Here is a 27,500-nt window from a genome sequence, read left to right as displayed (position 1 = left end):
AGAGATGCAGCCAAGAGGCCCATGATCACTCTGGATGAACTTCAGAGATCTACAGCTGAGGTGGGAGACTCTGTCCATAGGACAACAATCAGTCGTATATTGCACAAATCTGGCCTTTATGGAAGAGTGGCAAGAAGAAAGCCATTTCTTAAAGATATCCATAAAAAGTGTTGTTTAAAGTTTGCCACAAGCCACCTGGGAGACACACCAAACATATGGAAGAAGGTGCTCTGGTCAGATGAAACCAAAATTGAACTTTTTGGCAACAATGCAAAATGTTATGTTTGGCGTAAAAGCAACACAGTTCATCACCCTGAACACACCATACCCACTGTCAAACATGGTGGTGGCAGCATCATGGTTTGGGCCTGCTTTTCTTCAGCAGGGACAGGGAAGATGGTTAAAATTGATGGGAAGATGGATGGAGCCAAATACAGGACCATTCTGGAAGAAAACCTGATGGAGTCTGCAAAAGACCTGAGACTGGGACGGAGATTTGTCTTCCAACAAGACAATGATCCAAAACATAAAGCAAAATCTACAATGGAATGGTTAAAAAAAAACATATCCAGGTGTTAGAATGGCCAAGTCAAAGTCCAGACCTGAATCCAATCGAGAATCTGTGGAAAGAACTGAAAACTGCTGTTCACAAATGCTCTCCATCCAACCTCACTGAGCTCGAGCTGTTTTGCAAGGAGGAATGGGAAAAAATTCTCTCTCGATGTGCAAAACTGATAGAGACATACCCCAAGCGACTTACAGCTGTAATCGCAGCAAAAGGTGGTGCTACAAAGTATTAACTTAAGGGGGCTGAATAATTTTGCACGCCCAATTCTTCAGTTTTTGATTTGTTAAAAAAGTTTGAAATATCCAATAAATGTCGTTCCACTTCATGATTGTGTCCCACTTGTTGTTGATTCTTCACAAAAAAATACAGTTTTATATCTTTATGTTTGAAGCCTGAAATGTGGCAAAAGGTCGCAAAGTTCAAGGGGGCCGAATACTTTCGCAAGGCACTGTATGTGCATTTTTGACAGTATCCCTTATCCCCCTATGCATCTTGTTTGACATGTGTGTGAGTGTATTACAGTCGGGAAAGTATTCAGACCGCTTGACTTTTTCCACATTTTGTTACTTTACAGGCTTATTCAAAAATGTATTTGCATTTTTATTTATTTATTGTTAAATAGTCATCAATCTACACACAATACCCCATAATGACAAAGCAAAAACAGGTTTTTATTCATTTTTGCAAATGTATAAAAAATAAAGTGGAAATCTCACATTTACACAAGTATTCAGACCCTTTACTCAGTACTTTGTTGAAGCACCCTTGCCAGCGATTACATCCTCTTGTCTTCTTGGGTATGATGCTACAAGCTTGGCACACTTGTATTTGGGGAGTTTCTCCCATTCTTCTCTGCAGATCCTCTCAAGTTCTGTCAGGTTGGGTGGGGAGCTTTACTGCACAGCTATTTTCAGGTCTCTCCAGAGATGTTCAATCGGGTTCAAGTCCGGGCTCTGGCTGGGCCACTCAAGGACATTCAGAGACTTGTCCCGAAGCCACTCCTGCGTTGTCTTGGCTGTGTGCTCAGGGTCATTGTCCTGTTGGCAGGTGAACCTTTGCCCCCAGTCTGAGGTACTGAGTGCTCTGCAGCAGGTTTTCATCAAGGATCTCTCTGTACTTTGCTCTGTTCATCTTTCCCTCAATCCTGATCACCTCCCTGACCAAGGCCCTTCTCCCCCAATTGCACCGTTTGCCCTGGCAGCCAGCTCTAGGAACAGTCATGGTGGTTCCAAACTTCTTCCATTTAAGAATGATAGAGGCCACTGTGTTCTTGAAGACATTCAATGCTGCACACATTTTTTGGTATCCTTACCCAGATCTGTGGGCAGACACAATCCTGTCTTGGAGCTCTACTGACAATTCCTTCAACCTCGTGGCTTGGTTTTTGCTCTGACATGCATTGTCAACTGTGGGACTTTACATAGACAGGTGTGCCACGCCTTTCCAAATCATGTCCAATCAATTAAATTTACCACAGGTGGACTCCAATCAAGTTGAAGAAACATCTCAAGGATGATCAATGGAAAATGTTGAGTCTCATAGCAAAGGGTCTGAATACTTATATAAATAAGGTATTTCTGTTTTGTTTTATTTAATCCATTTTAGAATAAGGCTGTAACGTAACAAAATGTTGAAAAAGGGAAGGGTTCTGAATGCACTGTATGTGTCTGTGTGCTGATTTGAATGTGTTTTGATGACTATACGAGTGTGTAGTACTGTGTATTACTGTGTAGTACTGTGTATTACTGTATTCTGTGGATCTCCTGCTGTTACTTGTTCCCTCGCTCCGCTGTGTGTGCGAACAGTGAGAAGCATGCTGGGGAATTGGTTACCCAAAATCCTTTCTCTGTGTCTTATGGAAGGAACATGTACAGTATTTTGACATGATCTAAGATAACCAATACTACAGTTTGTGCTGCCACGTTATGGTCAGTGACACCACATGACTTCTAAATGTTTCAGAGGAGTAGGGCAATATCCTGTCCTCTACTTCTCCTCTCTCCTGACCTCCCTCCATCTCATATCGTCCTTCTCTCCTTTTGTCTTTCACACCGTCCCTTCACCCTCCCTACCTCACTTTTTCCCATCTCTCTCTCTCTTCTCTCTCTCTCTTCTCCTCTCTCCTCCTCTCTCCTATCTCCTTCTCTCCTATCTCCTTCTCTCCTGTGCAGTGGGATAATATGTTTGTATAATCTCAGTGTATTAGGCCTGTTCTACATATCAGCTAATTTGCTCTCAATACACTCTAATTGCTGGTTAATTGTATTGTAATGAGATCATGGAGAGACGGGCAGCAGCTCATAACCACAAATGTTTTGAATTGAGGATTTCCACAACTGGCTAAGAAGTGCCCACATACCCCCTGATATATATTTACCTACACATACAGTATTTAGTACATCTATACACAGTCATCTTACCTGCTGTATAAACATAGTATCATCCCATTGACATGAGAGTAGACCAACAACTGTAAGCCTTGTAAGGGCCTCCTCAGTGCTCAGCCAGAGGTGAAGAGGGGCCCAGATAAGAGAGGCAGAGCCAGATAAGAGGGTGAAGAGAGGAGAGGAGAGGACAGGGGGTGGAAGGAGGGAGAGAAACAGGGGGCTGAAAGAGAGGAGAGGAGAGGACAGGGGATGGAAGGAGGGAAACAGGGGGCTGAAAGAGAGGAGAGGAGAGGACAGGGGGTGGAAGGAGGGAGGGAAACAGGGGCTGAAAGGAATGTGGAAAGGAGGACTGTGTGACTGTGAGGTAGCTAGAGAGGGGGAACATAGCAAATAGATGGGAAAGAGGTAGTGAGAGAGGCCGAAGGGGAAAGGGAGAGAGAAATTGACTTAAACTTAGTGGGAGAGAGGGGGTGGTTATTTCCCCATAGTTCTCATTAAAGGCTGCTAATCCCCCTGCACTTGCCCTGCAGAAAAGGGCCGCAGGGTAGGAGAGAGAGAGAGAGAGAGAGAGATAGAGAGAGAGAGAGAGAAGAAAGAAAGAAAGGAAGGACGGAAGGTAGGAAGGAGAGAGAGGGAAGCCCATACTATAGTCTGCAGAGATAACGAATGTCAGCACAGATACAAGAAGATGGAGAAAGAGTAACATGGACAAAGATATAATGAATCAATAGAGTGAGTGAGTGATTGAGTGATTGAGTGAGTGATTGAGTGATTGAGTGATTGAGTGATTGAGTGAGTGAGTGAGTGAGTGAGTGAGTGAGTGAGTGAGTGGTGAGTGAGTGAGTGAGAGTGAGAGAGGGGGTGGGAGTGAAATCCCACTCCTTACAAAATATTTTAAGAAAGTTGAAGCTCATTTACTGCATTTCTGTACGATTTAAAAACTCTAAATTGCAATTTGGAGAACAGCAAAAACAAGCAAAAAGGACCCAACCATTATTGCCTGAGTTGCTCTAGCTTCATTCACCTCAGTCCATCTACAAACATATAGCCTATTAGCAATACAGTTAGCCTCATTAACTAATCTACAAACATATAGCTTTTTAGCAATACAGTTAGCCGCATTAATTCATCTACAAACATATAGCCCATTAGCAATACAGTTAGCCGCATTAACTCATCTACAAACATATAGCCTATTGGCAATACAGTTAGCCTCATTAACTCATCTACAAACATATAGCCTATTAGCAATACAGTTAGCCTCATTAACGCATCTACAAACATATAGCCTATTAGCAATTACAGTTAGCCTCATTAACTAATCTACAAACATATAGCCTTTTAGCAATACAGTTAGCCGCATTAACTCATCTACAAACATATAGCCTATTAGCAATACAGTTAGCCGCATTAACTCACATTAATTCAGCACCGGGATTAAAAACATACAGAGGGATCTGTTAGCAGAAAAAGTACTTTATTAGCAAATGGGAAACAGATTTACAGAATTTTTGTTGTAGTAATTTCCTGCAATTCTACACATTTGCCATGACTTATACCATGTTAATATGATATCTCAGTGACTTACAAAATCAATGGGGTCCCTTTGGAGGTCAGGGCCCCTGGGGAAGTGCAGTAGGTATATGTAGGTAGGTATATAGGTATATCAGTAGGTATATGTAGGTAAGTATATAGGTATATCAGTAGGTATACCAGTAGGTATATGTAGGTAGGTATATAGATAATTCAGTAGGTATATGTAGGTAGGTATATAGGTATATCAGTAGGTATATGTAGGTAGGTATATAGGTATATCAGTAGGTATATGAAGGTAGGTATATAGGTATATCAGTAGGTATATGTAGGTAGGTATATAGGTATATCAGTAGGTATATGAAGGTAGGTATATAGGTATATCAGTAGGTATATGAAGGTAGGTATATAGGTATATCAGTAGGTATATGAAGGTAGGTATATAGGTATATCAGTAGGTATATGAAGGTAGGTATATAGGTATATCAGTAGGTATATGTAGGGATGTATATCAGTAGGTATATGAAGGTAGGTATATAGGTATATCAGTAGGTATATGTAGGTAGGTATATAGGTATATCAGTAGGTATACCAGTAGGTATATGTAGGTAGGTATATAGGTATATCAGTAGGTATATGTAGGGATGTATATCAGTAGGTATATGAAGGGATGTATATCAGTAGGTATATGAAGGTAGGTATATAGGTATATCAGTAGGTATATCAGTAGGTATATGTAGGGATGTATATCAGTAGGTATATGAAGGTAGGTATATAGGTATATCAGTAGGTATATGTAGGTAGGTATAGGTATATGAAGGTAGGTATATAGGTATATCAGTAGGTATATCAGTAGGTATATGTAGGGATGTATATCAGTAGGTATATGTAGGTAGGTATTTAGGTATATCAGTAGGTATATCAGTAGGTATATGTAGGTAGGTATATCAGTAGGTATATGAAGGTAGGTATATAGGTATATCAGTAGGTATATGTAGGTAGGTATATAGGTATATCAGTAGGTATATATAGGTAGGTATATCAGTAGGTATATGTAGGTAGGTATATAGGTATATCAGTAGGTATATGAAGGTAGGTATATAGGTATATCAGTAGGTATATGAAGGTAGGTATATAGGTATATCAGTAGGTATATCAGTAGGTATATGTAGGGATGTATATCAGTAGATATATGAAGGTAGGTATATAGGTATATCAGTAGGTATACCAGTAGGTATATGTAGGTAGGTATATAGGTATATCAGTAGGTATATCAGTAGGTAGGTATTTAGGTATATCAGTAGGTATATCAGTAGGTATATGTAGGTAGGTATATAGGTATATCAGTAGGTATACCAGTAGGTATATGAAGGTAGGTATATAGGTATATCAGTAGGTATATCAGTAGGTATATGAAGGTAGGTATATAGGTATATCAGTAGGTATATCAGTAGGTATATGTAGGGATGTATATCAGTGGGTATATCAGTAGGTATATGTAGGGATGTATATCAGTAGGTATACCAGTAGGTATATCAGTAGGTAGGTATATAGGTATATCAGTAGGTATATGAAGGTAGGTATATAGGTATATCAGTAGGTATACCAGTAGGTATATGTAGGTAGGTATATAGGTATATCAGTAGGTATATGTAGGTAGGTATATAGGTATATCAGTAGGTATATGTAGGTAGGTATATAGGTATATCAGTAGGTATATCAGTAGGTAGGTATATAGGTATATCAGTAGGTATATCAGTAGGTATATGAAGGTAGGTATATAGGTATATCAGTAGGTATATGTAGGTAGGTATATAGGTATATCAGTAGGTATATGTAGGTAGGTATATAGGTATATCAGTAGGTATATATAGGTATATCAGTAGGTATATGTAGGTAGGTATATAGGTATATCAGTAGGTATATCAGTAGGTATATGTAGGTAGGTATATAGGTATATCAGTAGGTATATCAGTAGGTATATGTAGGTAGGTATATCAGTAGGTATATGAAGGTAGGTATATAGGTATATCAGTAGGTATACCAGTAGGTATATGTAGGTAGGTATATAGGTATATCAGTAGGTATATCAGTAGGTAGGTATTTAGGTATATCAGTAGGTATATATGTAGGTATATGTAGGTAGGTATTTAGGTATATCAGTAGGTATATCAGTAGGTATATGTAGGTAGGTATATCAGTAGGTATATGAAGGTAGGTATATAGGTATATCAGTAGGTATACCAGTAGGTATATGTAGGTAGGTATTTAGGTATATCAGTAGGTATATCAGTAGGTATATATAGGTAGGTATATCAGTAGGTATATGAAGGTAGGTATATAGGTATATCAGTAGGTATATCAGTAGGTATATGTAGGTAGGGATATCAGTAGGTATATGAAGGTAGGTATATAGGTATATCAGTAGGTATATGTAGGTAGGTATATATGTATATCAGTAGGTATATATAGGTAGGTATATCAGTAGGTATATGAAGGTAGGTATATCAGTAGGTATATCAGTAGGTATACCAGTAGGTATATGTAGGTAGGTATATAGGTATATCAGTAGGTATATGTAGGTAGCTATATAGGTATATCAGTAGGTATATGTAGGTAGGTATATAGGTATATCAGTAGGTATATCAGTAGGTATATGTAGGGATGTATATCAGTAGGTATATGAAGGTAGGTATATAGGTATATCAGTAGGTATATGTAGGTAGGTATAGGTATATGAAGGTAGGTATATAGGTATATCAGTAGGTATATCAGTAGGTATATGTAGGGATGTATATCATATAGGTATATGAAGGTAGGTATATAGGTATATCAGTAGGTATATGTAGGTAGGTATAGGTATATGAAGGTAGGTATATAGGTATATCAGTAGGTATATCAGTAGGTATATGTAGGGATGTATATCAGTAGGTATATGTAGGTAGGTATTTAGGTATATCAGTAGGTATATCAGTAGGTATATGTAGGTAGGTATATCAGTAGGTATATGAAGGTAGGTATATAGGTATATCAGTAGGTATATGTAGGTAGGTATATAGGTATATCAGTAGGTATATATAGGTAGGTATATCAGTAGGTATATGTAGGTAGGTATATAGGTATATCAGTAGGTATATGAAGGTAGGTATATAGGTATATCAGTAGGTATATGAAGGTAGGTATATAGGTATATCAGTAGGTATATCAGTAGGTATATGTAGGGATGTATATCAGTAGATATATGAAGGTAGGTATATAGGTATATCAGTAGGTATACCAGTAGGTATATGTAGGTAGGTATATAGGTATATCAGTAGGTATATCAGTAGGTAGGTATTTAGGTATATCAGTAGGTATATCAGTAGGTATATGTAGGTAGGTATATAGGTATATCAGTAGGTATACCAGTAGGTATATGAAGGTAGGTATATAGGTATATCAGTAGGTATATCAGTAGGTATATGAAGGTAGGTATATAGGTATATCAGTAGGTATATCAGTAGGTATATGTAGGGATGTATATCAGTGGGTATATCAGTAGGTATATGTAGGGATGTATATCAGTAGGTATACCAGTAGGTATATCAGTAGGTAGGTATATAGGTATATCAGTAGGTATATGAAGGTAGGTATATAGGTATATCAGTAGGTATACCAGTAGGTATATGTAGGTAGGTATATAGGTATATCAGTAGGTATATGTAGGTAGGTATATAGGTATATCAGTAGGTATATGTAGGTAGGTATATAGGTATATCAGTAGGTATATCAGTAGGTAGGTATATAGGTATATCAGTAGGTATATCAGTAGGTATATGAAGGTAGGTATATAGGTATATCAGTAGGTATATGTAGGTAGGTATATAGGTATATCAGTAGGTATATGTAGGTAGGTATATAGGTATATCAGTAGGTATATATAGGTATATCAGTAGGTATATGTAGGTAGGTATATAGGTATATCAGTAGGTATATCAGTAGGTATATGTAGGTAGGTATATAGGTATATCAGTAGGTATATCAGTAGGTATATGTAGGTAGGTATATCAGTAGGTATATGAAGGTAGGTATATAGGTATATCAGTAGGTATACCAGTAGGTATATGTAGGTAGGTATATAGGTATATCAGTAGGTATATCAGTAGGTAGGTATTTAGGTATATCAGTAGGTATATATGTAGGTATATGTAGGTAGGTATTTAGGTATATCAGTAGGTATATCAGTAGGTATATGTAGGTAGGTATATCAGTAGGTATATGAAGGTAGGTATATAGGTATATCAGTAGGTATACCAGTAGGTATATGTAGGTAGGTATTTAGGTATATCAGTAGGTATATCAGTAGGTATATATAGGTAGGTATATCAGTAGGTATATGAAGGTAGGTATATAGGTATATCAGTAGGTATATCAGTAGGTATATGTAGGTAGGGATATCAGTAGGTATATGAAGGTAGGTATATAGGTATATCAGTAGGTATATGTAGGTAGGTATATATGTATATCAGTAGGTATATATAGGTAGGTATATCAGTAGGTATATGAAGGTAGGTATATCAGTAGGTATATCAGTAGGTATACCAGTAGGTATATGTAGGTAGGTATATAGGTATATCAGTAGGTATATGTAGGTAGCTATATAGGTATATCAGTAGGTATATGTAGGTAGGTATATAGGTATATCAGTAGGTATATCAGTAGGTAGGTATATAGGTATATCAGTAGGTATATCAGTAGGTATATGAAGGTAGGTATATAGGTATATCAGTAGGTATATGAAGGTAGGTATATAGGTATATCAGTAGGTATATCAGTAGGTATATGAAGGTAGGTATATAGGTATATCAGTAGGTATATCAGTAGGTATATGTAGGGATGTATATCAGTGGGTATATCAGTAGGTATATGTAGGGATGTATATCAGTAGGTATACCAGTAGGTATATCAGTAGGTAGGTATATAGGTATATCAGTAGGTATATGAAGGTAGGTATATAGGTATATCAGTAGGTATACCAGTAGGTATATGTAGGTAGGTATATAGGTATATCAGTAGGTATATGTAGGTAGGTATATAGGTATATCAGTAGGTATATGTAGGTAGGTATATAGGTATATCAGTAGGTATATCAGTAGGTAGGTATATAGGTATATCAGTAGGTATATCAGTAGGTATATGAAGGTAGGTATATAGGTATATCAGTAGGTATATGTAGGTAGGTATATAGGTATATCAGTAGGTATATGTAGGTAGGTATATAGGTATATCAGTAGGTATATATAGGTATATCAGTAGGTATATGTAGGTAGGTATATAGGTATATCAGTAGGTATATCAGTAGGTATATGTAGGTAGGTATATAGGTATATCAGTAGGTATATGTAGGTAGGTATATCAGTAGGTATATGAAGGTAGGTATATAGGTATATCAGTAGGTATACCAGTAGGTATATGTAGGTAGGTATATAGGTATATCAGTAGGTATATCAGTAGGTAGGTATTTAGGTATATCAGTAGGTATATATGTAGGTATATGTAGGTAGGTATTTAGGTATATCAGTAGGTATATCAGTAGGTATATGTAGGTAGGTATATCAGTAGGTATATGAAGGTAGGTATATAGGTATATCAGTAGGTATACCAGTAGGTATATGTAGGTAGGTATTTAGGTATATCAGTAGGTATATCAGTAGGTATATATAGGTAGGTATATCAGTAGGTATATGAAGGTAGGTATATAGGTATATCAGTAGGTATATCAGTAGGTATATGTAGGTAGGTATATCAGTAGGTATATGAAGGTAGGTATATAGGTATATCAGTAGGTATATGTAGGTAGGTATATATGTATATCAGTAGGTATATATAGGTAGGTATATCAGTAGGTATTTGAAGGTAGGTATATCAGTAGGTATATCAGTAGGTATACCAGTAGGTATATGTAGGTAGGTATATAGGTATATCAGTAGGTATATGTAGGTAGCTATATAGGTATATCAGTAGGTATATGTAGGTAGGTATATAGGTATATCAGTAGGTATATCAGTAGGTAGGTATATAGGTATATCAGTAGTTATATCAGTAGGTATATGAAGGTAGGTATATAGGTATATCAGTAGGTATATGTAGGTAGGTATATAGGTATATCAGTAGGTATATGTAGGTAGGTATATAGGTATATCAGTAGGTATATATAGGTATATCAGTAGGTATATGTAGGTAGGTATATAGGTATATCAGTAGGTATATCAGTAGGTATATGTAGGTAGGTATATAGGTATATCAGTAGGTATATCAGTAGGTATATGTAGGTAGGTATATCAGTAGGTATATGAAGGTAGGTATATAGGTATATCAGTAGGTATATCAGTAGGTATATCAGTAGGTAGGTATTTAGGTATATCAGTAGGTATATCAGTAGGTATATGTAGGTAGGTATATCAGTAGGTATATGAAGGTAGGTATATAGGTATATCAGTAGGTATACCAGTAGGTATATGTAGGTAGGTATTTAGGTATATCAGTAGGTATATCAGTAGGTATATATAGGTAGGTATATCAGTAGGTATATGAAGGTAGGTATATCAGTAGGTATATCAGTAGGTATATATAGGTAGGTATATCAGTAGGTATATGAAGGTAGGTATATAGGTATATCAGTAGGTATATGTAGGTAGGTATATAGGTATATCAGTAGGTATATATAGGTAGGTATATCAGTAGGTATATGAAGGTAGGTATATCAGTAGGTATATCAGTAGGTATATAGGTATATCAGTTGGTATATATCCACCCGTTCCTCTTCTCCCACCTGCTTTGGTGTTGAACAGAACCTCTCCTGTCTTAAATAAATGTGCTAATGCCCCTAAGATTAACTGCAGAATTAAAATGTACAGTATATGTAAAATCTTTATGTAAAATGTATGTATATGAAGTAGAAAAGCTGTAAAAAAAAAAAACAAAGAAGACGTGTCCTCTGAAGAAGGTGGTGAATGGGTTAATAAAACATTTTTTTTTTTTTTTTTTAAATGTAAAAGCAGAATTACAGTAATTATACAAAGAGTGTCATAATAATTGAAACAATAATGATGGTGATTATGGGAATATTCTTCATGCATTATGCTGTATTGATACATTTTCTCCTCCTCCTCAATGATCTCAGATTATATTTAGCTTCCCTGGCTTGCATTCTGTTTGCGTGTGTGTTTTTTGAAGGGACTGAGTGTTAATTCTAGTGTGTAGGAATGTACATGTTGGTGCAGTATGTCAGCGTGTGTGTAAGAAACGATCTATTGCATGCTGACACACCTACTCCCTTTCATGTCTCTCTTTCTCCATCACTTTTTCTCTCACTCACTCCCTCCCTCCCTCTCTATATCCCTCCCTCGCTCCCTCTCTCTCCCTCTCTCATACATAAACCCTTTCCTCCCCCTGACTCCACCTCTCTCGTTCTCCGTCTCACTGTAAAACACACATACACACAGGCACGGGCACTCTCTCACTTTATCCCATAGTTCCCCATCTCCAAGGGAACACAGGATTGTCTCTATGGCAACAAGGAGCTTGCTCCACTAATGAACTGGTTGCCATAGTGATTCGGTTGGCTGTGCACAAACCCAGACTGAATAAAAGAGGGAGAGACATTTTACACCTCTGCACAGTATTCCATGCTCACTCTCTCTCTCTCTCTCTCTCTCTCTCTCCCTCCCTCCCTCAAACACACACACACACACACACACACACACACACACACACACACACACACACACACACACACACACACACACACACACACACACACACACACACACACACACACACACACACACAGCCTTTCAGACAGAGAGAGTGTGTGAGACAGTCAGTGAGGGAGACTAAGACAGAAAGAGAGAGTTAAACACGTTAGTGAGATGTATTGAGCCGTGGAGCATACATCCATGCATGCAGAAGCAGCAAGCGAGAGATCCAGCTGCTCTCCAGAAGGACCAATCACACAGCTGCTTCAAGGTCAGGGGAATGGCCTGCTCTACCTCAGCCTCAGCCCAGACTCACACCAGAGAGAGAGAGAGAAAGAGAGGAAGACTGTTTGATTCATGATCTACAGAAACAGATGTGGATCCAATGCTAACTGTGCGTATATGATACAGCACAATCAAATATTCTATTCATCTCACCATAAAGGAGCCATAAAGGAGCTCACTGGTCAGAGGAGACAGTACAATCAGCCATTCATATCTCCTTACTGTATAAAACCATACACATCACTGGTCCCTGTGGTGGACTCACAATGTCTCTCCCTCGTGGTTCAGAATGGTAATAACAGCAGTACTGCAGCGAGGAGCGGTTCTCCACTTCTGACAGACACACTAATACTGCACCAGGACCCTTCCCTCAGTCTAGACTGTTAAATTGCTGTAACTTTTCTACCTTACAGTTCAATGCTTTCCCTTTCCTCACTTTTCTTCTTCAGTGTTTTCTTCTAAACCCCAACTACCCCTTCCTCTCTCCACCCTCTATCTCTTCTCTATAAGCACCACCATTGAACCCTCTCTCTCCCTCTCTCCCTCTCTCCCTCTCTCTCCCCTTTTCTCCCCGTCTCCTTTGCAGAAGTGTTTGCGGTTCAACCCGGATGCGACCGTTTGGAAGGCCAAGCAGCAGGTGCTATGTTCTCTGACCGATTCGTTGCGGGATGTGTTGAACTACGGCTTGTTCCAACCAGCCACCGAAGGCCATGACGCCAAGTTCCTGGAGGAGGAGAAGATGCTGAGAGAGTACCCACAATCCTTTGAGAAGGGGGTACCATATCTGGAGGTATATACAGCCTGGATGTAAGGTTACACTGTAAGGTTACTCTCACTCTGTGGGTTACTCTGTAAGGTTACTCTCATTCTGTGGGTTCCACTGTAAGGTCACTCTGTAAGGTTACTCTCACTCTGTGGGCTACACTGTAAGGTTACTCTCACTCTGTGGTTTACTCTGTAAGGTTACTCTCACTCTGTGGGCTACACTGTAAGGTTACTCTGTAAGGTTACGCTCACTCCGTGGGTTACTCTGTAAGGTTACTCTGTAAGGTTACCCTCACTCTGTGGGCTACACTGTAAGGTTGCTCTCACTCTGTGGGTTACTCTGTACGGTTACTCTGTGGGCTACACTGTAAGGTTACTCCCACTCTGTGAGTTACTCTGTGGGCTATACTGTAAGGTTACTCTGTAAGGTTACTCTCACTCTGTGGGTTACTCCGTAAGGTTACTCTGTAAGGTTACTCTGTTAGGCTACCCTGCTCGTTACTCTGTAAGGTTACTCTGTGGGCTACACTGTAAGGTTACTCTCACTCTGTTGGTTACTCTGTAAGGTTACTCTATATGGTTACTTTCGCTCTGTGGGTTACTCTGTAAGGTTACACTGTAAGGTTACTATGTGGGTTACTGTGTAAGGTTACTCTCTAAGGTTACACTGTAAGGTTACTCTGTATGGTGACTCTGTAAGGTTACTCTGTGGGTTACTCTGTAAGGTTACACTGTAAGGTTACACTGTACAGTTACTCTGTGGGTTACTATGTAAGGTTACTCTGTGGGTTACTCTGTAAGGTTACTTTGTAAGGTTACTCTGTAAGGTTACTCTGTGGGCTACACTGTAAGGTTTCTCTGTAAGGTTACTATGTAAGGTTACTCTGTGGGCTACACTGTAAGGTTACTCTGTACGGTTACTCTGTGGGCTACACTGTAAGGTTATTCTGTAAGATTACTCTGTGGGCTACACGGTAAGGTTACTCTGTACGGTTACTCTGTGGGCTACACTGTACGGTTATTCGGTAAGGTTACTCTGTGGGCTACACTGTAAGGTTACTCTGTAAGGTTACTCTGTGGGCTACACTGTAAGGTTACTCTGTAAGGTTACTCTGTGGGCTACACTGTAAGGTTACACTGTAAGGTTACTCTGTGGGCTACTCTCACTCTGTGGTCTACACTGTAAGGTTACTCTGTAAGGTTACTCTGTGGGCTACACTGTAAGGTTACTCTGTAAGGTTACTCTGTAAGGTTACGCTGTGGGCTACACTGTAAGGTTACTCTGTACGGTTACTCTGTGGGCTACACTGTAAGGTTATTCTGTGGGCTACACTGTAAGGTTACTCTGTAAGTTTACTCTGTGGGCTACACTGTAAGGTTACTCTGTACGGTTACTCTGTGGGCTACACTGTAAGGTTATTCTGTAAGGTTACTCTGTGGGCTACACTGTAAGGTTACTCTGTAAGGTTACTCTGTGGGCTACAATGTAAGGTTACTCTTTGGGCTACACTGTAAGGTTACTCTGTAAGGTTACTCTGTGGGCTACACTGTAAGGTTCCTCTGTAAGGTTCCTCTGTGGGATACACTGTAAGGTTACTCTGTAAGGTTACTATGTGGGCTACACTGTAAGGTTACTCTGTAAGGTTACTATGTGGGCTACACTGTAAGGTTACTCTGTAAGGTTACTCTTTGGGCTACACTGTAAGGTTACTCTGTGGGCTACACTGTAAGGTTACTCTGTAAGGTTACTCTGTGGGCGACACTGTAAGGTTACACTGTAAGGTTACTCTGTAAGCTTCCTCTGTGGGCTACACTGTAAGGTTACTCTGTAAGGGTACTCTGTGGGCTACACTGTAAGGTTACTCTGTGGGCTACTCTCACTCTGAGGGCTACACTGTAAGGTTACTCTGTAAGGTTACTCTGTACAGTTACTCTGTGGAGTACTATGTAAGGTTACTCTGTGGGTTACTTTGTAAGGTTACTCTGTGTGCTACACTGTAAGGTTTCTCTGTAAGGTTACTATGTAAGGTTACTCTGTGGGCTACACTGTAAGGTTACTCTGTACGGTTACTCTGTGGGCTACACTGTAAGGTTACTCTGTAAGGTTACTCTGTGGGCTACACTGTAAGGTTATTCTGTAAGGTTACTCTGTACGGTTACTCTGTGGGCTACACTGTAAGGTTATTCTGTAAGGTTACTCTGTGGGCTACTCTGTAAGGTTACTCTGTAAGTTTACTCTGTAAGGTTACTCTGTGGGCTACACTGTAAGGTTCCTCTGTAAGGTTACTCTGTACGGTTACTCTTTGGGCTACACTGTAAGGTTATTCTGTAAGGTTACTCTGTGGGCAACACTGTAAGGTTACTCTGTAAGGTTACTCTTTGGGCTACACTGTAAGGTTATTCTGTAAGGTTACTCTGTGGGCTACACTGTAAGGTTACTCTGTAAGTTACTCTGTGGGCTACAATGTAAGGTTACTCTGTAAGGTTACTCTTTGGGCTACACTGTAAGGTTACTCTGTGGGCTACACTGTAAGGTTCCTCTGTAAGGTTCCTCTGTGGTATACACTGTAAGGTTACTCTGTAAGGTTACTATGTGGGCTACACTGTAAGGTTACTCTGTAAGGTTACTCTTTGGGCTACACTGTAAGGTTACTCTGTGGGCTACACTGTAAGGTTACTCTGTAAGGTTACTCTGTGGGCGACACTGTAAGGTTACACTGTAAGGTTACTCTGTAAGCTTCCTCTGTGGGCTACACCGTAAGGTTACTTTGTAAGGTTACTCTGTGGGCTACTCTCACTCTGAGGGCTACACTGTAAGGTTACTCTGTGGGCTACACTGTAAGGTTACTCTGTAAGGTTACTCTGCAAGGTTACTCTGTGGGCTACACTGTAAGGTTACTCTGTAAGGTTACTCTGTATGGTTACTTTCGCTCTGTGGGTTACTCTGTAAGGTTACACTGTAAGGTTACTATGTGGGTTACTCTGTAAGGTTACTCTCTAAGGTTACACTGTAAGGTTACTCTGTATGGTGACTCTGTAAGGTTACTCTGTGGGTTACTCTGTAAGGTTACACTGTAAGGTTACTCTGTACAGTTACTCTGTGGGGTACTATGTAAGGTTACTCTGTGGGTTACTCTGTAAGGTTCCTTTGTAAGGTTACTTTGTAAGGTTACTCTGTGGGCTACACTGTAAGGTTTCTCTGTAAGGTTACTATGTAAGGTTACTCTGTGGGCTACACTGTAAGGTTACTCTGTACGGTTACTCTGTGGGCTACACTGTAAGGTTACTCTGCAAGGTTACTCTGTGGGCTACACTGTAAGGTTATTCTGTAAGGTTACTCTGTACGGTTACTCTGTGGGCTACACTGTAAGGTTATTCTGTAAGGTTACTCTGTGGGCTACTCTGTAAGGTTACTCTGTAAGTTTACTCTGTAAGGTTACTCTGTGGGCTACACTGTAAGGTTCCTCTGTAAGGTTACTCTGTACGGTTACTCTTTGGGCTACACTGTAAGGTTATTCTGTAAGGTTACTCTGTGGGCAACACTGTAAGGTTACTCTGTAAGGTTACTCTTTGGGCTACACTGTAAGGTTATTCTGTAAGGTTACTCTGTGGGCTACACTGTAAGGTTACTCTGTAAGTTACTCTGTGGGCTACAATGTAAGGTTACTCTGTAAGGTTACTCTGTGGGTTACTCTGTAAGGTTACTCTGTAAGGTTACTCTGTGGGCTACACTGTAAGGTTCCTCTGTAAGGTTCCTCTGTGGTATACACTGTAAGGTTACTCTGTAAGGTTACTGTGTGGGCTACACTGTAAGGTTACTCTGTAAGGTTACTCTTTGGGCTACACTGTAAGGTTACTCTGTGGGCTACACTGTAAGGTTACTCTGTAAGGTTACTCTGTGGGCGACACTGTAAGGTTACACTGTAAGGTTACTCTGTAAGCTTCCTCTGTGGGCTACACCGTAAGGTTACTTTGTAAGGTTACTCTGTGGGCTACTCTCACTCTGAGGGCTACACTGTAAGGTTACTCTGTAAGGTTACTCTGTAAGGTTACTCTGTAAGGTTACTCTGTAAGGTTAAGGTTACTCTGTGGGCTACACTGTAAGGTTACTCTGTAAGGTTACTCTGTATGGTTACTTTCGCTCTGTGGGTTACTCTGTAAGGTTACACTGTAAGGTTACTATGTGGGTTACTCTGTAAGGTTACTCTCTAAGGTTACACTGTAAGGTTACTCTGTATGGTGACTCTGTAAGGTTACTCTGTGGGTTACTCTGTAAGGTTACACTGTAAGGTTACTCTGTACAGTTACTCTGTGGGGTACTATGTAAGGTTACTCTGTGGGTTACTCTGTAAGGTTCCTTTGTAAGGTTCCTTTGTAAGGTTACTCTGTGGGCTACACTGTAAGGTTTCTCTGTAAGGTTACTATGTAAGGTTACTCTGTGGGCTACAATGTAAGGTTACTCTGTAAGGTTACTCTGTGGGCTACAATGTAAGGTTACTCTTTGGGCTACACTGTAAGGTTACTCTGTAAGGTTACTCTGTGGGCTACACTGTAAGGTTTCTCTGTGGGATACACTGTAAGGTTACTCTGTAAGGTTACTATGTGGGCTACACTGTAAGGTTACTCTGTAAGGTTACTATGTGGGCTACACTGTAAGGTTACTCTGTAAGGTTACTCTTTGGGCTACACTGTAAGGTTACTCTGTAAGGTTACTCTGTTGGCGACACTGTAAGGTTACTCTGTAAGGTTACTCTGTAAGCTTCCTCTGTGGGCTACACTGTAAGGTTACTCTGTAAGGTTACTCTGTGGGCTACACTGTAAGGTTACTCTGTAAGCTTCCTCTGTGGGCTACACTGTAAGGTTACTCTGTAAGGTTACTCTGAGGGCTACACTGTAAGGTTACTCTGTAAGGTTACTCTGTGGGCTACTCTCACTCTGTGGGTTACTTTGTAAGGTTACTCTGTAAGGTTACTCTGTGGGCTACACTGTAAGGTTACTCTGTAAGGTTACTCTGTAAGGTTACGCTGTGGGCTACACTGTAAGGTTACTCTGTACGGTTACTCTGTACGGTTACTCTGTGGGCTACACTGTAAGGTTATTCTGTGGGCTACACTGTAAGGTTACTCTGTAAGTTTACTCTGTGGGCTACACTGTAAGGTTACTCTGTACGGTTACTCTGTGGGCTACACTGTAAGGTTATTCTGTAAGGTTACTCTGTGGGCTACACTGTAAGGTTACTCTGTAAGGTTACTCTGTAAGGTTACTCTGTGGGCTACAATGTAAGGTTACTCTTTGGGCTACACTGTAAGGTTACTCTGTAAGGTTACTCTGTGGGCTACACTGTAAGGTTCCTCTGTAAGGTTCCTCTGTGGGATACACTGTAAGGTTACTCTGTAAGGTTACTATGTGGGCTACACTGTAAGGTTACTCTGTAAGGTTACTATGTGGGCTACACTGTAAGGTTACTCTGTAAGGTTACTCTTTGGGCTACACTGTAAGGTTACTCTGTGGGCTACACTGTAAGGTTACTCTGTAAGGTTACTCTGTGGGCGACACTGTAAGGTTACACTGTAAGGTTACTCTGTAAGCTTCCTCTGTGGGCTACACTGTAAGGTTACTCTGTAAGGGTACTCTGTGGGCTACACTGTAAGGTTACTCTGTGGGCTACTCTCACTCTGAGGGCTACACTGTAAGGTTACTCTGTAAGGTTACTCTGTACAGTTACTCTGTGGAGTACTATGTAAGGTTACTCTGTGGGTTACTTTGTAAGGTTACTTTGTAAGGTTACTCTGTGGGCTACACTGTAAGGTTTCTCTGTAAGGTTACTATGTAAGGTTACTCTGTGGGCTACACTGTAAGGTTACTCTGTACGGTTACTCTGTGGGCTACACTGTAAGGTTACTCTGTAAGGTTACTCTGCAAGGTTACTCTGTGGGCTACACTGTAAGGTTATTCTGTAAGGTTACTCTGTATGGTTACTCTGTGGGCTACACTGTAAGGTTATTCTGTAAGGTTACTCTGTGGGCTACTCTGTAAGGTTACTCTGTAAGTTTACTCTGTAAGGTTACTCTGTGGGCTACACTGTAAGGTTCCTCTGTAAGGTTACTCTGTACGGTTACTCTTTGGGCTACACTGTAAGGTTACTCTGTGGGCAACACTGTAAGGTTACTCTGTAAGGTTACTCTTTGGGCTACACTGTAAGGTTATTCTGTAAGGTTACTCTGTGGGCTACACTGTAAGGTTACTCTGTAAGTTACTCTGTGGGCTACAATGTAAGGTTACTCTGTAAGGTTACTCTTTGGGCTACACTGTAAGGTTACTCTGTAAGGTTACTCTGTGGGCTACACTGTAAGGTTCCTCTGTAAGGTTCCTCTGTGGTATACACTGTAAGGTTACTCTGTAAGGTTACTGTGTGGGCTACACTGTAAGGTTACTCTGTAAGGTTACTCTTTGGGCTACACTGTAAGGTTACTCTGTGGGCTACACTGTAAGGTTACTCTGTAAGGTTACTCTGTGGGCGACACTGTAAGGTTACACTGTAAGGTTACTCTGTAAGCTTCCTCTGTGGGCTACACCGTAAGGTTACTTTGTAAGGTTACTCTGTGGGCTACTCTCACTCTGAGGGCTACACTGTAAGGTTACTCTGTAAGGTTACTCTGTGGGCTACACTGTAAGGTTACTCTGTAAGGTTACTCTGCAAGGTTACTCTGTGGGCTACACTGTAAGGTTACTCTGTAAGGTTACTCTGTATGGTTACTTTCGCTCTGTGGGTTACTCTGTAAGGTTACTCTGTAAGATTACTCTTTGGGCTACACTGTAAGGTTACTCTGTAAGGTTACTCTGTGGGCTACACTGTAAGGTTCCTCTGTAAGGTTCCTCTGTGGGATACACTGTAAGGTTACTCTGTAAGATTACTCTGTGGGTGACACTGTAAGATTACTCTGTGGGTGACACTGTAAGGTTACACTGTAAGGTTACTCTGTAAGCTTCCTCTGTGGGCTACACCGTAAGGTTACTCTGTAAGGTTACTCTGTGGGCTACACTCTAAGGTTACTCTGTGGGCTACTCTCACTCTGAGGGCTACACTGTAAGGTTACTCTGTAAGGTTACTCTGTGGGCTACACTGTAAGGTTACTCTGTAAGGTTACTCTGCAAGGTTACTCTGTGGGCTACACTGTAAGGTTACTCTGTAAGGTTACTCTGTACGGTTACTCTGTGGGCTACACTGTAAGGTTATTCTGTAAGGTTACTCTGTGGGCTACACTGTAAGGTTATTCTGTAAGGTTATTCTGTAAGGTTACTCTGTGGGCAACACTGTAAGGTTACTCTGTAAGGTTACTCTTTGGGCTACACTGTAAGGTTATTCTGTAAGGTTACTCTGTGGGCTACACTGTAAGGTTACTCTGTAAGGTTACTCTGTGGGCTACAATGTAAGGTTACTCTTTGGGCTACACTGTAAGGTTACTCTGTAAGGTTACTCTGTGGGCTACACTGTAAGGTTCCTCTGTGGGATACACTGTAAAGTTATTCTGTAAGGTTACTCTGTGGGCTACACTGTAAGGTTACTCTGTAAGGTTACTCTGTACGGTTACTCTGTGGGCTACACTGTAAGGTTATTCTGTAAGGTTACTCTGTGGGCTACACTGTAAGGTTATTCTGTAAGGTTATTCTGTAAGGTTACTCTGTGGGCAACACTGTAAGGTTACTCTGTAAGGTTACTCTTTGGGCTACACTGTAAGGTTATTCTGTAAGGTTACTCTGTGGGCTACACTGTGGGCTTACACTGTAAGGTTACTCTGTGGGTTACTCTGTAAGGTTACTCTTTGGGCTGTAAGGTTACTCTTTGGGCTACACTGTAAGGTTACTCTGTAAGGTTACTCTGTGGGCTACACTGTAAGGTTCCTCTGTGGGATACACTGTAAGGTTATTCTGTAAGGTTACTCTGTGGGCTACACTGTAAGGTTACTCTGTAAGATTACTCTGTGGGCGACACTGTAAGGTTACACTGTAAGGTTACTCTGTAAGCTTCCTCTGTGGGCTACACCGTAAGGTTACTCTGTAAGGTTACTCTGTGGGCTACTCTCACTCTGAGGGCTACACTGTTAGGTTACTCTGTAAGGTTACTCTGTGGGCTACACTGTAAGGTTACTCTGTAAGATTACTCTGCAAGGTTACTCTGTGGTCTACACTGTAAGGTTACTCTGTAAGGTTACTCTGTACGGTTACTCTGTGGGCTACACTGTAAGGTTATTCTGTAAGGTTACTCTGTGGGCTACACTGTAAGGTTACTCTGTAAGGTTACTCTGTAAGGTTACTCTGTGGGCTACACTGTAAGGTTACTCTGTAAGGTAACTCTGTGGGCTACACTGTAAGGTTACTCTGTAAGGTTCCTCTGTGGGCTACACTGTAAGGTTACTCTGTAAGGTTACTCTGTGGGCTACACTGTAAGGTTACTCTGTAAGGTTACTATGTGGGCTACACTGTAAGGTTACTCTGGGCTACACTGTAAGGTTACTCTGTAAGGTTACTCTGTGTGCTACACTGTAAGGTTACTCTGTAATGTTACTCTGTAAGGTTACTCTGTGTGCTACACTGTAAGGTTACTCTGTAAGGTTACTCTGTGGGCTACACTGTAAGGTTACTCTGTAAGGTTACTCTGTGGGCTACTCTCACTCTGAGGGCTACACTGTTAGGTTACTCTGTAAGGTTACTCTGTGGGCTACACTGTAAGGTTACTCTGTAAGATTACTCTGCAAGGTTACTCTGTGGTCTACACTGTAAGGTTACTCTGTAAGGTTACTCTGTACGGTTACTCTGTGGGCTACACTGTAAGGTTATTCTGTAAGGTTACTCTGTGGGCTACACTGTAAGGTTACTCTGTAAGGTTACTCTGTAAGGTTACTCTGTGGGCTACACTGTAAGGTTACTCTGTAAGGTAACTCTGTGGGCTACACTGTAAGGTTACTCTGTAAGGTTCCTCTGTGGGCTACACTGTAAGGTTACTCTGTAAGGTTACTCTGTGGGCTACACTGTAAGGTTACTCTGTAAGGTTACTATGTGGGCTACACTGTAAGGTTACTCTGGGCTACACTGTAAGGTTACTCTGTAAGGTTACTCTGTGTGCTACACTGTAAGGTTACTCTGTAATGTTACTCTGTAAGGTTACTCTGTGTGCTACACTGTAAGGTTACTCTGTAAGGTTACTCTGTGGGCTACACTGTAAGGTTACTCTGTAAGGTTACTCTGTGGGCTACACTGTAAGGTTACTCTGTAAGGTTACTCTGTAAGGTTACTCTGTGGGCTACTCTGTAAGGTTACTCTGTGGGCTACTCTCACTGTGGCTGGAAACTAGTGTAAACCTGTGCCGTTTCTTTCTTTTTTTCTTTTTTCGTTGAGAGAGGAGGACGAGGAGGAGGATGGAAGTTACGGGTAAACTAGATACTGCATCATTTTGCAATACATCTGCAGGCTCCATCATGTGGATCTAGGCCAAAAGCTGAGAGAATTGAGGACAAATGCCCTCCAGTCAAGATTAACTCTCTCTCTCTCTCTCTCTCTCACTCTCTCTCTCTCTCTCTCTCTCTCTCTCTCTCTCTCTCTCTCTCTGTCTCTCTGTCTCTCTTTCTCTCTCTCTCACTCTCTCTCTAGTTTCGTTACAAGACCAGAGTGTACAAACAGACCAATCTAGATGAGAAACAGCTGGCTAAACTGCACACTAAGGTACTGGTTGTCTGTTTCAAAGGGTGTGGCACAATGTGAATTGTGGGTATAAGTGTGTGTCGCATGCATTGGTGCAGTATGAAGGTGTATGTGTTGGCGCGAGTGTGTGTGTATGTGTGTGCATACTTATGCATGTGTGTGTGGGTGTGTCTTTGCTGTCAGTGTGTGTACACGCCTTGTGTGTCTGTGTTAGCTGTGCTGTGCTTTGTGTGGCAGACAACTCCAGTATTAATGTGTCAACTCTGCTCTCTGTGGAACACAGTGCTGGCACACTCTTAGAAAAAAGTGTTCCAAATGGTTCTTCGGCTTTCCCTATTGGAGAACCCTTCTTGGTTCCAGGTAGAACCCTTTTGGTTCCAGTTCTTCAAAGGGTTCTCATATGGGGACAGCCAAAGAACACGTTTAGGTTCTGCAGTCCCCTCATCTCTCTCTATCCCCTCATGCCTCTCATAGGCCAGTCTGAAGAAGTTCATGGACTATATCCAAAGTGGCTCTGTGGACAAGATGGCCAAGTTCTTGGACAAAGGGCTTGACCCCAACTACCAGGACCCTGACACGGGAGGTGAGACGCTGTCAGATGCTGTCTGCTGCCAGGGTGACCTGTGATCTCTCCTCAGTCAGTTAGCACCAATCAGCCATTTAGTCAGTCAGTCAGTCAGTCAGTCAGTCAGTCAGTCAGTCAGTCAGTCTGTCTGTCTGTCTGTCTGTCTGTCTGTCTGTCTGTCTGTCTGTCTGTCTGTCTGCCTGTGTTGTCCCTGATACCTTGACCCCCTAAGAAATCCTTCTTAGTTACCCATAACATTTGTGGGGCATATGGCCACTGTATATTTAGCATCCTAGAGATCATTTCCAGACCCTTCAGCCAAACAACCTGTCATCTTGCTAGCAAACTGTTCATATCCAAGTTGAATTAGCTAACAGCCAATATAGCTGTGGGAGCTATGGCTAATGGCTGTCCTCTGTAACCTCGACCTGAAAACCCCAAAATACTCTCTCCAACTCTGAATCACACTCAACCAAAGCTCTATCTATCTAACACTTTATTAAACATGATTATAATAAGCAAAGGAGACAGTTAGTTTGAGTCTCATTTAAGATAATATAACGAGGTGGGAGACAGGCAGCTACTGTTAGCAGTTTTGGGTGTGCTGCAACAATCCTCTCACACAACAGAGCCTGCTGTCGCTGGGAGTGTGAAGTGCACTTCCACCTGGCAACACCAGGGGGCAGCAGAGAGCTCTACATCTCCCACTATCAGATAATAGATACCATACTACTACAGTAGACTAGAGTGACATGATGCTGTGATGTTCATGTCATAACTCCATGGCCCCACTCCTATCTGTCTGATTAGATATATGAGCCCCTCCGTCACTCCATTGCTCCATCTCTCTCTCCTCTGTAGAAACCCCCCTGACGTTGGCGGTGCAATGTGAGCCGGGGGGAGGGGAGGCCATACGGGGGCTGGTGCTGGGAGGGGCTCATCTCGATTTCAGGTCCAAGGACGGACTCACACCTCTGCACAAGGCTGTCCGCAGCCACTGCCACACAGCCTTGCTGGTAAACACACACACACCTCCTTACACTCACATCCATGGATTAAAGGAGCATGTATGGACCCACTGTGCATAGTGTCTTGTATTGAGATACAGTCATGATGTTCTTATAATGATATCGCATATGTTATAGTGATATTCAACTAATCGTTTAATAAAGGGGTTTTCGGCTTTCCCCATAGGAGAACCCTTTTTGGTTCCAGGTTGAACTCTTTTGGGTTCCATGTAGAACACTGTGGAAAGGATGCTACAAGGAACTCAAAAGGGTTCTATCTGGAACCAAAAGGGTTCTACCTGGAACTAAAAAAGGGTTATTTAGAGGGTTCTCCTACGGGGACAGACGAAGAAACCTTTTAGGTTCTAGATAGCACCTTTTTTTCTAAGAGTGTAAGTATGTGTGTCTACCTGGTGTGTCCCTATAGACCTTGCTGTCTCTGGGTGCGTCTCCAGACTATAAGGACCGGCGGGGGCTGACTCCCCTCTACCACACTGTGCTGACAGGGGGCGACACCTCCTGCTGTGAGACGCTGCTCCACCACCGCGCCAAGCTGGCCGTCAGGGACGAGAACGGCTGGGATGAGACACACCATGTAGGTTGAGGTGTAGGTGTGTGTTTCTGTGGGGTTTAGTCTGTGTTCAAGTGTCAATGTCCATTAGCGTTTCACTGTATTTGTGTGTATATAGGTTTGTGTGTGTGTGTGTATTTGTGTTAATGTCATCTCTATATTAATGTTATCCATTCATGTCATGGTACGCCTCCCTTACCCTGATGTGTCTCTCCTGCTACTCACCCCCCTGTACCCCTCTAACCCATGATGAGGCCCGTCTCTCATCCCCCTTTACCCTCTAACCCATGATGAGGCCCGTCTCTCATCTCCCTTTATCCTCTAACCCATGAGGAGGCCCGTCTCTCATCCCCCTTTACCCTCTAACCCATGATGAGGCCCGTCTCTCATCTCCCTTTATCCTCTAACCCATGAGGAGGCCCGTCTCATCCCCCTTTACCCTCTAACCCATGATGAGGCCCGTCTCTCATCTCCCTTTATCCTCTAACCCATGAGGAGGCCCGTCTCTCACCCCCCCATGATGAGGCCCGTCTCTCATCACCCCCTGTACTCTCTAACCCATGATGAGGCCCGTCTCTCATCTCCCTGTACCCTCTAACCCATGATGAGGCCCGTCTCTCATCTCCCTTTATCCTCTAACCCATGATGAGGCCCGTCTCTCATCTCCCTTTATCCTCTAACCCATGATGAGGCCCGTCTCTCATCTCCCTTTATCCTCTAACCCATGATGAGGCCCGTCTCTCATCTCCCTGTACCCTCTAACCCATGATGAGGCCCGAATCTCATCTCCCTGTACCCTCTAACCCATGATGAGGCCCGTCTCTCATCTCCCTGTACCCTCTAACCCATGATGAGGCCCGTCTCTCATCTCCCTGTACCCTCTAACCCATGATGAGGCCCGTCTCTCATCTCCCTGTACCCTCTAACCCATGATGAGGCCCATCTCTCATCTCCCTGTACCCTCTAACCCATGATGAGGCCCGTCTCTCATCCCCATTTACGCTCTAACCCATGATGAGGCCCATCTCTCACCCCCCTGTACCCTCTAACCCATGATGAGGCCTATCTCTCACCCCCCTGTACTCTCTAACCCATGATGAGGCCCGTCTCTCATCCCCCTGTACCCTCTAACCCATGATGAGGCCCGTCTCTCATCCCCCTGTCACTCCATAGCTCAGGTATGAAGAGGACAGCAGATAGAACCCTGGAGACACACAGGTACTGTACTAACTTCCCCTCCATTTCAACATTCTTTCCATCCTTTCATCATTATGTCTGTGTGTATTTGTGCTGTTGTCGTTGAGCGTTGTCATTGTGTATATATGTGCATATCTATGTGCGTATCTATGTGCGTATCTATGTGCATATCTATGTGTGAGTGGCTCGGTAAGTGTGTATTCTTGCTGTTTTCTGATGTGTGTGTTGTTCCTGTTTCTCTCTCCTTTTGACAATGTATAACCCCCCTCTTTCTCCACTCTTTATTTCCTTGATCTCTATCTTTCTCCATCTCCCTCTTCATTCATTTTTCTTTTCTTTACCTTTGATTGCCTGTCATCCCCCTCTCCCCCCTCTCTATCTCACTCCCCACCCCTCTCTCTCTCTCTCTCCACCCCTCTCTCTCACCCTCTCTTTCTATCTCTCTGTCCCCACCTCTCTCCCTCTCTTTCGCTCACTCTCTCACTCTCTCTACCCCATCTCTCTATCTCTCCCCACCTTTCTCGCTCTCTCTCCCCCCACCTCACTCTCTCTCTCCCTCCCTCCCACTCTATGCTCACTCTGCTCTGATTCCAGGCCTGTCAGAATGGCAACGCCCAGCATCTGGAGCACCTTCTTTTTACGGGGCAGACTCTACTTCCCAGAATGCCTCAGGAAACACTGCCTTGCACGTTTGTGCTTTATACAACAAGGTAGTGCTCTCTAGTAGTGTCATAAACAAACATCAAATAAAGATGACTTTGTAGTTTTGTAATCCAGTATTACAGTTATTTGCTGCTAATTGATTGACATGTATTTTGGCCATACAGGACAGCTGTGCACGAATTCTACTTTACAGGGGAGCCAATAAAGACACAAAGAATAACAGTGGGCAGAACCCATTTCAGGTGATTATACAATACATGGCTGGGCTAATGGAATAATGTATTTGTATGTACATTGCTTGGATGGGGTTGTGTGTGATGAAGTTACTAAAGCAGAAAATGCTATTGGATGAGATGTACCAGTGTTAGTGACATTGTTCTGTAACGTGTACGAGGGTCCACGGTGGGACAATTCTGTCTGACCCCTTGAGCTGGGTTCTAATACTCAGTGCTCCTTACAAAAGGCCAGCTGAGACAAGGAATATGTGCATAGTGTGTGTGGAGGGTGGTGTGAGAACTGTCCCT

The 27,500-nt window shown here is 41.9% G+C and overlaps 1 protein-coding gene across 1 annotated transcript in view; it reads left to right on the top strand.

The window, feature by feature from the left end:
- LOC135554424 (SH3 and multiple ankyrin repeat domains protein 1-like) overlaps nucleotides 1-27,500 on the top strand; it is a 68,653-nt gene that overhangs the window by 3,481 nt on the left and 37,672 nt on the right. The window contains 8 exon segments of the mRNA XM_064986735.1: nucleotides 13,096-13,299; nucleotides 22,923-22,994; nucleotides 23,448-23,556; nucleotides 24,400-24,554; nucleotides 24,973-25,140; nucleotides 26,908-26,944; nucleotides 26,947-27,023; nucleotides 27,141-27,218. Coding sequence (XP_064842807.1) covers nucleotides 13,096-13,299; nucleotides 22,923-22,994; nucleotides 23,448-23,556; nucleotides 24,400-24,554; nucleotides 24,973-25,140; nucleotides 26,908-26,944; nucleotides 26,947-27,023; nucleotides 27,141-27,218 — 900 coding nt within the window.

Source organism: Oncorhynchus masou, chromosome 14 (genome assembly GCF_036934945.1).
Source record: "Oncorhynchus masou masou isolate Uvic2021 chromosome 14, UVic_Omas_1.1, whole genome shotgun sequence".
In the NCBI taxonomy this organism is placed as follows: Eukaryota; Metazoa; Chordata; class Actinopteri; order Salmoniformes; family Salmonidae; genus Oncorhynchus; species Oncorhynchus masou.
Note: the sequence above shows the minus strand (reverse complement) of the source record. Positions and strands in the feature narration are given on the sequence as shown.